Below are 12,318 nucleotides of genomic sequence, written 5' to 3'. Positions count from 1 at the left end.
CGTGCGTGCGTGCGTGCGTGCGTGCGTGCGTGCGTGCGTGCGTGCGTGCGTGCGTGCGTGCGTGCGTGCGTACGTGCGTGTGCGTGTGTTTGCATACATGCATGTTTGAGATTTTGACCTGACAGAGTATCTCACAGCTGTACAACACTGACATCATGTGACATCATTTGTAAATTGAACTTATACTGTTATTGGGTAAGATGTTGGGTTAAATCATCTACAAACATACAAGAAAACATTATTTTTTATTCATCGTAAAACAGAATTTTTTTCCCGATGAACAAATGCATAGCATTACATAGAAATACACATGGTTTTATTGACATTTAATTCAGGCAATCAATGTTCTCGGTCTCGATTTGCTTTGTCATGCACAGTTGAGTTTCAGCACTGGGCTATCTCAGATGGCAGGGAATCATCGTCGAATTTATCACTTGGTTCTAGAAAGGAAAACACCCACACATCATTAAGACTTGATGGTAATGTTGTTATTTTTTTTTAGAGCGAAAAAAGCTAGCAAGAAAAAAAACACACCTTCAAAGCATTCTGGGATCTTGAGTTTTCCATCGATGCACTGGATTGACACTGCATAGCCACACTTCTTTTCCTTGTTCATACAGTAGACCGAGAGGACTTCCGCATGTGAGATTTTATTGGGCTCGAAATCCTTTATCCAAAATGTCCTTCCGTTGTAAAGGATGCGTCCTCTTTTAATACCTACCTTGCAGGAAGCTGTGGAACAAAGAGGGAAATTATGATGAATAAGAATTTCGAATTTCAAAAACAGCAACATTCAGCTAATTCAAAAACACTGATTTGATAGGTAACCAAATAAGTTTGGTTAAGCAATGTAATAAAACAAAGCAAAAATTACAAAATTGTCACAAAATCGGTGGTCCTACCCCTGCAAGCTGGCTTTATTGACCAATCCCCTGTTTTGAGACATTCGATCTCCACAGGCCCATCCAGGACATAGTCTATATCACATCCATATCTGACAGTCTCCTTGAAGCCGTACTCCCTCTTATCACTAACGGTCATGTAGCCGTTGTTGAGGTCTGTTGGAGCTGAACAGGTCACCACTGGAAGCAAATAGAGGTCAGTCAGGGTTAGTGTGTGTTCAGAATATACCACTTAAACTTCATCCACAAAGCAAATCACTTGTCATTTATTACCACTTCACAGGTGCAATTTGTATTTCATTTCATTTCCTCAGAGGTATCACAAACATATCTGGCCAAAACTAAAAGTAACAAACGGTTACACAAGCCGATAACCATCCCGTCAGTTTACAAAAGTTATGAATTGCAACTTTTACGGAGGTGACATGAAGTGTTTAGCAATAAATATAAAGATGTTTTATTGTCACATACAGCGCCACTGGAGCAAATTAGGGTTAAGTGCCTTGCTCAAGGGCACATCGACAGATTTTTCACCTTGTCGGCTTGGGTAGTCAAACCAGCACCCGCCACCATCAAAGTTACCCATCCCTGCTCTAGGCTACCTGCAGCAATACAACAGATCAGAGCCTTTGACTGATAATACTGTACCTACATTTACATTCTGGTGGCTCAGTCCAGTCTCCGTTAGTGCTGCACGATCCCCTCTCATTGCCTATGAGGACAAGTGGAGGGAGACACTCGTAGGTTCCCCCAAAACCAAACACAGTCGTGTTGCCTGTGAACTTTCTGTCGTAGACTATTTTCCCATATTTAGGTATTGGAGGAAGACCGCACGTCACCGCTAACAGAGGAGAGAGATTTCATTCACATGCTCATTAATCAAGCACATTTGATCAAAATATGTGATATTCTCTATATTTTTGTCAGAGACATATGATGTAACATATGAATATGAATAATATAGGCTACAGTAAAGCCATTATTCAAATCTCAGTTTTACACATTGTAGAATGCTCTTTACAATTACAGCAATAAGGCCACGTTTACATTGTGCTTATAGATTTGTAATTATCAATGTGAGTTTGTATGCATTATCAATGTGAGGTAATTTGGAATCATTACTGTTAAGTGCTAGAGTAGCTACGCATTTCGGTATAAGGCAGACACTTACGTGTACACTTTGGTGGTGGATCACTCCATTGTCCGTCATACAAGCACTCAATGGTACTGGCTCCTTGCAGGATATACCTGTAGACCACATTACCGTAATCTGTCAAATTATATAGCAAAAAAAACATCAAGTACACACTATATTAGGTGTATGGGTATACAGTGATTTGAACTTTGACCTACTTTACATGTGTTTGATACAATAACATGTTATAGACGTTGACAGCACGGAGAGGTGGCCAGTCGTCAACGAGACACTAAATCGAATTTGTAAATGGTATTCCTCATACCCCTCATGGCAGGTGTAGTTGATGGTACTCTGGTAGACAATGTCCACAAACTCCATGTCTCCGTGGTCTAATGCTTCTGGGAAAGAGCAACTCTTTGCTGCATCAGAAGTCAAAAGGAATCAGTCAGCAATGTTCAACAGTTCCATCAATGAGTATCAAATCAAATCAAACTATTTGCCACATGCGCCGAGTACAACAAGTGTAGACTTTACTGTGAAATGCTTACTTACAAGCTCTTAACCAACCGTGCAGTTCAAGAAGAAGAAAATATGTACCGAGTAGGCTAAAATAAAAGTAATAATAAAAAGTAACACAATAACAATAACAGGGCTATATACAGGGGGCGCCGGTACCGAGTCAGTGTGCGGGGGTACAGGCTAGTTGAGGTAATCTGTACATGTAGGTGGGGGCGAAGTGACCATGCATAGGTAACAAACAAAAAGCGAGTAGCAGCAGTGTACAAGAGGGGGGGTCAATGTAAAATGTCCGGTGGCGATTTTTATGAATTGTTCAGCAGTCTAATGGCTTGGAGGTAGAAGCTGTTGAGGAGCCTTTTGGTCCTAGACTTGGCGCTCCGGTACCGCTTGCCGTGCGGTAGCAGAGAAAAGAGTCTATAACTTGGGTGACTGGAGTCTCTGACAATTTTATGGGCTTTCCTCTGACACCGCTTATTAAATAGGTCCTGGGTGGCAGGAAGCTTGGCCCCACTGATGTACTGGGCCGTCCGCACTACCCTCTGTAGCGCCTTACGGTCAGATGCCGAGCAATTGTCACACCAGGCGGTCGATGCAACGAGTCAGGATGCTCTCGAGGGTGCAGCTGTAGAACATTTTGAGGATCTGGAGACCCATGCCAAATCTTTTCAGTCTCCTGAGGGGGAAAAGGTTTTGTCGTGCCCTCTTCAGGACTGTCTTGGTATGTTTGGACCATGTTAGTTTGTTGGTGATGTGGACACAAAGGAACTTGAAATTCTCGACCCTTCTCCACTACAGCCCCATCGATGTTAATGGTGGCCTGTTCGGCCCGCATTTTCCTGTAGTCCACAATCAGCTCCTTTGTCTTGCTCACATTGAGGGAAAGATTTCTGTCCTGGCATCACACTGCCAGTTCTCTGACCTCCTCCCTATAGGCCGTCTCATTGTTGTCGGTGATCAGACCTACCACTGTTGTGTCGTCAGCAAACTTAATGATGGTGCTGGAGTCGTGTTTGCCACGCAGTCGTGGGTGCACAGGGAATACAGGAGGGACCTAAGTACACACCCCTGTGGGGCGCCAGTGTGAAGGATACCAACTAATCAACTGATAATACTTGTAATATACTGAGTATCAACTGACAATACATGGAATATACTGAGTATCAACTGACAATACATGGAATATACTGAGTATCAACTGATAATACTTGCAATATACTGAGTATCAACTGATCATTCTTGTAATATATTGAGTATCAACTGATAATACATGGAATATACTGAGTATCAACTGATAATACTTGCAATATAGTGAGTATCAACTGATAATACATGGAATGTTGTTTGAGTATCAAATTATGATACACGAACAGTACTACTGTTTTTGGTCAAACTTTATAACAGCGACCTACTTGAGCACTTGAGTCTAGACTTGGTCCATTGTCCACTAGCAGTGCAGATGATTGTGCGAGAGCCTGAGGTGGGTGTATATCCTCGTTTACACGACAGCACCACCTCGTCTCCGGGGGAGTACACCCTCTGGAGTGCCTCCAGGTTCATACCGTCACCCAGGGACGGGCGATCACATTCTGAGGGGGCAGACAGGTAACGGGATGGGTCAATAAAAAACACACACACAGAAACACACACAGACACAGAAAAAAGCATGGACACAGATTAACCAAAGAAGTGCCTGTGCAACTCCCCAGACATGTTACTTGTAGTCTAGTGATAGTTTGTTGAGCGTAAAGGTAGGTGGACTATTAAAGTGTATTTTTACTTTCAGCTTACAGTAACTGAAAGTATTTGTCAACATAACACAAGCCCATTTGCCTAAACACACTCTGAGAGTACGTAGTAATATTGAACAGCATACACAGCATACAGCACAGAAACACAAAAGGCTTCTAAATCAACAGGCCAAAGCTGGGACATACTGAACAAACATATAAACGCAACATGTAAAGTGTTGGTCCCATGTTTCATGAGCTGAAATAAAAGATCCCAGAAATGTTTCATACGTACAAAAATCTTATTTCTCTCACATGTTGTGAACACATTTGTTTACATCCCTGTTAATGAGCATTTCCCCTTTGCCAAGATAATCCATCTACCTGACAGGTGTGGCATATCAAGAAGCTGATTAAACAGCATGACCATTACACAGGTGCACCTTGTGCTGGGGACAATACAAGGCCACGCTAAAATCTGCAGTTTTGTCACACAGCACAATGTCACAGATGTCTCAAGTTTTGAGGGAGCGTGCAATTGAATGTTCATTTCTCTACCATAAACCACCTCCAAAATCTTTTAAAGAATTTGGCAGTACATCCAACCGGCCTCACAACCGCAGACCACGTGTAACCATGTCAGCCCAGGACATCCACAACAAGCTTCTTCACCTGCGGGATTGTCTGAGACCAGCCACCCAGACAGCTGATTAAATGGTGGGTTGCACAACCAAAGAATTTCTGCACAAACTGTCAGAAACTGTCTCAGAGACGCTCATCTGCATGCTCGTTGTCCTCACCAGGGCCTTGACCTGACTGTAGTTTGGCATCACAAATGCTCACCTTCGATAGCCACTGGCATGCTGGAGAAGTGTGCTCTTCAAGGATGAATCCTGGTTTCAACTGTATTGGGCATGTATGGCGTTTTGCAGGCGAGCGGTTCGCTGATGTCAACGTTGTCAGAGTGCCCCATGGTGGTGGTCGGGTTATGGTATGGGCAGGCACAAACTACGGACAACGAACACAATTGCATTTTATCCATGACAATTTGAATACAAAGATATATTGTGGCAAGGCCCATTGTCGTGCCATTCATCTGCCATCATCATCTCATGTTTCAGCATGATAATGCATGGCCCCATGTCGCAAGGATCTGTACAAAATTCCTGGAAGCTGAGAATGTCCCAGTTCTTACATGGCCTGCATACTCACTAGACATGTCACCCATTGAGCATGTTTGGGATGCTCTGGATCGACATGTACGACAACGTGTTCCAGTTCCCGCCAATATCCAGCAACTTCACACAGCCATTGAAGAGGCTTGGGACAACATTCCACAGGCCACAATCAACAGCCTGATCAACTCTATTCGAAGGAGATGGTGTCGCATTGCATGAGGCAAATGGTGGTCACACAAGACACGGACTGGTTTTCTGATCCACGCCCCTACTTTTTTTCAAAGGTGTCTGTGACGAACAGATGCATATCTGTATTCCCAGTCATGTGAAATCCATAGATTAGGACCTAAGGAATTTATTTAAATGTACTGATTTCCTCATATGAACTGTATCTCAGTAAAATCGTTGAAATTGTTGCATGTTGCGTTTATATTTTTGTTCAGTGTAGATACCGTAATAATAGATACTGTACCTTTCTTGGATGTCACTGGTGTATACAAGGCAAGCAGACAGATCAGCAGCAAAGACAGACTTGGGGCCATTGTCTGTGGTGTGAAAAGAGCGTGTCTCCTCTCTGCTTTCAAGGGTAAAAATCAGAACGTCGTTGGCGCTCCCAACTTTTTGTGTTACTCAAAGTAAATAGATAAGGGTTGATGACAACGCAGAATGAGGCAACCTCTGAGTCTTTTACTATTTCTGTAAAACACCAGACCTTTGTGAGCCTTACTGGTTATATGCCCCACCCCTATTCCTAGTACACATCAACATCTCGTCACCAAATCATGGTTGCAACATAGAATGTGCTTTCAATCCATTTATGTGGTACAATAAAGTTGGACTGAAACTATTCTAGCACTATAACATTGATGTGGCTAGATGATGCAGTGGTGTAGATCTACATACGCAGACCTACTATGAATCTTTATTTGTGTGCTTGTATCTGTTAACCTGTAGGACATGCATTTGTAATCTCATACAGTTTGTGTTCGATGTTCTTGTTGCAAAATGGCAAGAGTTCAATCAGATATCGAGTTCAAGTCAAAACAGAGGTTTGTTTACTCTTAGTTAAAAAGTAACTTGTTTTTCCTCTCCCAAAACTGCAGAGCCCTTTGTGTATGAGCAGAGCTTCCAAATACGGTAATCCTTTACTGACATCTAGTGTTGTTTTCAGGTATCATGTACTATACTAAACAGGCAATCAAATTCAGGCTCATTAAAGTTATGGATATAACAGGTTATTAGCAAAGCAGGGCTGGATTATTTGGACACAAAGTAATAGACAGATCATTTTTAAAAAGTCATATTTATTTGTAATTTATTTGCCCTATTTTTCCTCTTCGTATTGTGTTTATTTTGTTAGGTCGGCAGGACACATCGCAATCTCAGATGGAAGTGATTTGGGCTTGAGGGTGTACTCCATCTTGCCTGGTTCTAAGAGAAAGACAGACACGCAAACACATTTGGCATTTTAGTTGTGAGAATATTAAAAGGACTCAACTAAGCAGCGTTTGGGAAGCTTTAAAAATGTGACAACACATTTTACTCTGGGTCGTGTTCATTAGTCATCAAACGGAAGAAAATGGACTGAAACATGGAGAGACTACGACACGTGTCCAATAAGAAACACTCATTTTTGATTTACGTTGTAAAATGCCATAATGAACGTGACCATGTTATTTTGGTACGACGGGCCTCACCTTTAAAACATTCTGGGGGTATTGAGTGTGCTGTCGATGCACTGACTTGCTACTGGAAGGCCACACTTCAGCTCCTTGTTCAGACAGTAGAACACAACAGACTCCCTGTGAAGGACTCTATTGGGTTTCAGATCCCCAATCCAGATCTTCTTGGCGTTGTAGAAGATGCGACCTCTGTTGATGTTAACTTTACAGGGGGCTGCAGTAAAGCGAAGACAAGCAAAGCAACATGACTCTCAGTTTAGAATTGAATAGAATAGAATAGAATAGAATGAAATGAAATAGATCATGGAAATTCTTCAGTATCAGTACCCAACCTGACACACCACGTACACAATAGGTTGGGAGCAACACATGGTCAGCCACACAGCAAGCGACCGCGGAGAAGTTTTGGGAATGCAGTGCCTTGCTCAAAGGCACACCGGCAGTACACTCTCGTTACGCAATCATTTCAGTCATCAAAGATGAAATAAATGGTTGCTGATACACATCTAATCACACGTAAGTCAACAAGCTGGTTCGATATACAGACACACACAAGTGACGTTCCCACAAGAGTAACAACAGTGCAACCTTTTCTATGACTCAATGGCTCGGGTGTGAACTTTCCCCTATGTACAGCAGAGGAGGCTGGTGGGAGGCGCTATAGGAGGACATGCTCATTGTAATGGCTGGAACGGAATAGAAGGAACAGAGTCAAACATGTGGTTTCCATATGTTTGATACGGTTCCATTTAAACCATTCCAGCCATTACAATGAGCTCGTCCTCCTGCAGCTCCTCCCACCAGCCTCCTCTATGTACAGTTATAGGGTCAGCTTCCCCTCCCCCAATCCTAACCTTAACCATTAGTGAGGGAAATGCAAAACTGACCTGAAGATCAGGGTCTAAGGGCAACTTCACCCTACACTGACTCATTGACTCACCTCTACAAACGGGCAAAGTGGACCAGATGCCTGTATTCTGACACTGTATTTCCTCAGAGCCGTCCAGAACGTAGTGTTCCTGGCACTGGTACTTGACCTTCTCCTTGTAGCCAGCCTCCCTCATCACAGCAAAGGTTATGAGGCCGTGGTCTATCGTTGGTGGGATGGAGCAACTCACCTCTGCAACAGGTCAGAAAAGTCATGGGCTAGTGAAAGTGTATGAACAATGCAATAACCTATTTCAAGTAATATTGTCAGGGTTAATCTAAATTACATTTTTTTAAATTAAGGCATAAACAGAGGAAGACAGGATTATGCAAATTGGTCAATTATCATCACTTGGAGTGGATGAACAATAACAATTTTAGAGAATCATCGTCAGTGCCGGCTCCAGGCATTAGCGACATAAGCGGTTCCCATGCCGCTAGGGGCCCCCACATTTTATTTTATTTCTATTTATTTGGGGGAATTAATTCGGGGTCTCAACTTACTGTTGAGAGTTAGGATAATAGAATACACAAGGTGCAGGTTCAAAATTTGGTTGTGCGTCACTCAATTAGCCATGTCAGCTAACAAAGATTGGTAAATTAGTCTAGCCAGCTATCTGTCCGAAAACTGACCAGGCATGTGCCCAGGGGCCCTGACCTCTAATGGGCCCCTATTGCTTTTGTTAGTCACTCTCACTCAACACGGCATAAGTAATGGCAAAATGTGTAGAATTGCAGGAAATTAGCTTTAAAACTTTAAAAAATGATCTCCACCCCATGGCAAAATGGGTAGAATTGCAGGGAATTAACTATAAAACATTTTGGTGGGGGCAACCAAATCTCAAGTAGGGCCCCCAAAAGGCTAGACCCATGTAATAATGTGACCTAAAAGATCATTGATAATTTATCAGTGGTTCAACCAGATGTCACTCAAAAACTTCTCAACCAATGAGATTTGTTCACAAACCATTTGGCTTATGCTGCCACTGTCTGCACCTACCCTTAGGTAGGTGCATACCGGTAGCTCAGTCACGTTTCCACTGGCCAGGCACGATCCTCTCTCGTTGCCAATGGGAGCTCTTGGCGGCAAACACTCATACGTCCAACTCTGTCCGTACTGGATTTCATTGCCAGTGAACTTCTTATTGTCATAGACAATTTTACCATGCTTAGGTGCTTGAGGCAGAGCACAACTCACAGCTGCAGGGAAGAAATATTTTAAATAATTGAGACTATATTTTCATATTTAGACAAACAATGGAGAAAAGCAAGGTTACATTCTTGAGGTATGGTATACCTTTACACATTGGTGGTGGTGCACTGAGGGTACCGTTGTGTAAACACACACTCTCATTGGCTCACGACGTACCTGAAGAACACAAATTCTTATTGGTCTGAGATGCAGAGTCAGCAAAATGTAGTCAGAACTAAACCACACTATTTCCCTCACCCATCATCACATGTGTAGTTGAGTACACTCTTGAGAGGCACGTCAATCATCCCTGGCTTTTGCATAGGCTTGGGGAGAGGACACATCTTTGCTGTGTCAAAAACGTAGAAGATTCACGTGGATATGATTTATGCCTTTAATGTTGTTTAAAAAAAAAGATTCCCATATCCCTAGCCCCTTGCTAAAGTATGGACTGTCCATGGTACTGTATAAGTGACTTTAGGGTTACAGAATTCTCAGGAACGTTCCGAAAATTCCCAGGTTTTCCAAAAATCCCAGTTGGAAGATTCCTTGAATCAGGGACTAATAAGCAGGAAATCTGGAATCCTCCAACCAGGATTTCTGTAAAACTCAACAATTTACCTGAATTTATGCTTCACATTATGTAATGGATGTTTTGTGAATGGAGTGGAACTTACGAGAACACACAAGGTCCAGTTTGGTCCACTCTCCCGAGGCTGAGCAGGTGATCTTGGCAGTCTTGGCTTTCCCAGGTGTGTATCCACGCTCACATGCCAGGGTCACCTCTTTTCCAATCTCATACACACGCTTTAGGCCCAGTGTATCCATACCGTCGGTCACGGGCGGGTGGCCACATACTGAGGATAAATGGGAATATTGATAGACAAACATAAATGTTACGCTGTAAATTATATAAAAACACATATGAAATACGGCTAAAGCATCTTGTGTAATATATACAGTGGGGCAAAAAAGTATTTAGTCAGCCACCAATTGTGCAAGTTCTCCCACTTAAAAAGATGAGAGGCCTGTAATTTTCATCATAGGTACACTTCAACTATGACAGACAAAATGAGAAAAAAAATCCAGAAAATCACATTGTAGGATTTTTTATGAATTTATTTGCAAATTGTGGTGGAAAATAAGTATTTGGTCACCTACAAACAAGCAAGATTTCTGGCTCTCACAGACCTGTAACTTCTTCTTTAAGAGGCTCCTCTATCCTCCACTCGTTACCTGTATTAATGGCACCTGTTTGAACTTGTTATCAGTATAAAAGACACCTGTCCACAACCTCAAACAGTCACACTCCAAACTCCACTATGGCCAAGACCAAAGAGCTGTCAAAGGACACCAGAAACAAAATTGTAGACCTGCACCAGGCTGGGAAGACTGAATCTGCAATAGGTAAGCAGCTTGGTTTGAAGAAATCAACTGTGGGAGCAATTATTAGGAAATGGAAGACATACAAGACCACTGATAATCTCCCTCGATCTGGGGCTCCACGCAAGATCTCACCCCGTGGGGTCAAAATGATCACAAGAACGGTGAGCAAAAATCCCAGAACCACACGGGGGGACCTAGTGAATGACCTGCAGTGAGCTGGGACCAAAGTAACAAAGCCTACCATCAGTAACACACTACGCCGCCAGGGACTCAAATCCTGCAGTGCCAGATGTGTCCCCCTGCTTAAGCCAGTACATGTCCAGGCCCGTCTGAAGTTTGCTAGAGAGCATTTGGATGATCCAGAAGAAGATTGGGAGAATGTCATATGGTCAGATGAAACCAAAATAGAACTTTTTGGTAAAAACTCAACTCGTCGTGTTTGGAGGACAAAGAATGCTGAGTTGCATCCAAAGAACACCATACCTACTGTGAAGCATGGGGGTGGAAACATCATGCTTTAGGGCTGTTCTTCTGCAAAGGGACCAGGACGACTGATCCGTGTAAAGGACAAAATAAATGGGGCCATGTATCGTGAGATTTTGAGTGAAAACCTCCTTCCATCAGCAAGGGCATTGAAGATGAAACGTGGCTGGGTCTTTCAGCATGACAATGATCCCAAACACACCGCCCGGGCAACGAAGGAGTGGCTTCGTAAGAAGCATTTCAAGGTCCTGGAGTGGCCTAGCCAGTCTCCAGATCTCAACCCCATAGAAAATCTTTGGAGGGAGTTGAAAGTCCGTGTTGCCCAGCAACAGCCCCAAAACATCAATGCTCTAGAGGAGATCTGCATGGAGGAATGGGACAAAATACCAGCAACAGTGTGTGAAAACCTTGTGAAGACTTACAGAAAACGTTTGACCTCTGTCATTGCCAACAAAGGGTATATAACAAAGTATTGAGAAACTTTTGTTATTGACCAAATACTTATTTTCCACCATCATTTGCAAATAAATTCATTAAAAATCCTACAATGTGATTTTCTGGATTTTTTTTTCTCATTTTGTCTGTCATAGTTGAAGTGTACCTATGAAGAATTACAGGCCTCTCTCATCTTTTTAAGTGGGAGAACTTGCACAATTGGTGGCTGACTAAATACTTTTTTGCCCCACTGTATTCTGTAATTGAAAAATACTGCCTTAATCAAATATTTTTAACCGTACCTTTCTTGCATGTCACTGACGTAGACAAGGCAAGCTGGCAGAGCAGCAGCAAAGCCAGGGTTGGATTCATCTTCTGCGGGGTTGAGAGAGACTGTGTGGGTTCTCCCGGCAGTGGATGGTGAAAAATGTAGATGGTCTGTTCAAAAACCCTGAAAGTCTGATTCAATCAGATCGTCTGAAATAGGCTTCCATTGATTGAACCCAAAGTTCAAAGCACATGCATATTTACTCTGAGTTGAAGGATAACTTTCACTCAGTACACATACACCCTCACTACAATGATTCAGAATCATAACATGTATCAGCTGTATGAAATACAGGTTTCATTATGGTAATACTAATGCTAATACTTTATAAAAACTGTAATTTGAATTAGATTTGGTTTCTAAAGGGCAGTCTTGCCCTACCTGTGTCTTTCAGATAGGACAGGTTAAGCCTGATTCAGAT

The 12,318-nt window shown here is 42.6% G+C and overlaps 1 protein-coding gene and 1 pseudogene across 1 annotated transcript; both read right to left on the bottom strand.

The window, feature by feature from the left end:
* Positions 1 to 226: 226 nt before the first annotated feature.
* LOC139567526 (beta-2-glycoprotein 1-like) lies at positions 227 to 6,205 on the bottom strand. Its single transcript, XM_071388854.1, has 8 exons — positions 5,937 to 6,205; positions 3,969 to 4,145; positions 2,363 to 2,459; positions 2,074 to 2,150; positions 1,555 to 1,743; positions 903 to 1,082; positions 535 to 732; positions 227 to 440 (listed from the first exon to the last, which is right to left on the bottom strand). The coding sequence occupies exons 1-8, from the start codon at positions 6,004 to 6,006 to the stop codon at positions 385 to 387; spliced, it is 1,044 nt and encodes a 347-aa protein (XP_071244955.1). The 5' UTR covers positions 6,007 to 6,205; the 3' UTR covers positions 227 to 384.
* Positions 6,206 to 6,748: 543 nt separating this feature from the next.
* LOC139567525 (beta-2-glycoprotein 1-like) lies at positions 6,749 to 12,017 on the bottom strand (annotated as a pseudogene).
* Positions 12,018 to 12,318: the final 301 nt, after the last annotated feature.

This window comes from Salvelinus alpinus, chromosome 2, assembly GCF_045679555.1.
Source record: "Salvelinus alpinus chromosome 2, SLU_Salpinus.1, whole genome shotgun sequence".
Lineage (NCBI taxonomy): Eukaryota > Metazoa > Chordata > Actinopteri > Salmoniformes > Salmonidae > Salvelinus > Salvelinus alpinus.
This window is presented reverse-complemented; position numbering and strand designations above follow the sequence as displayed.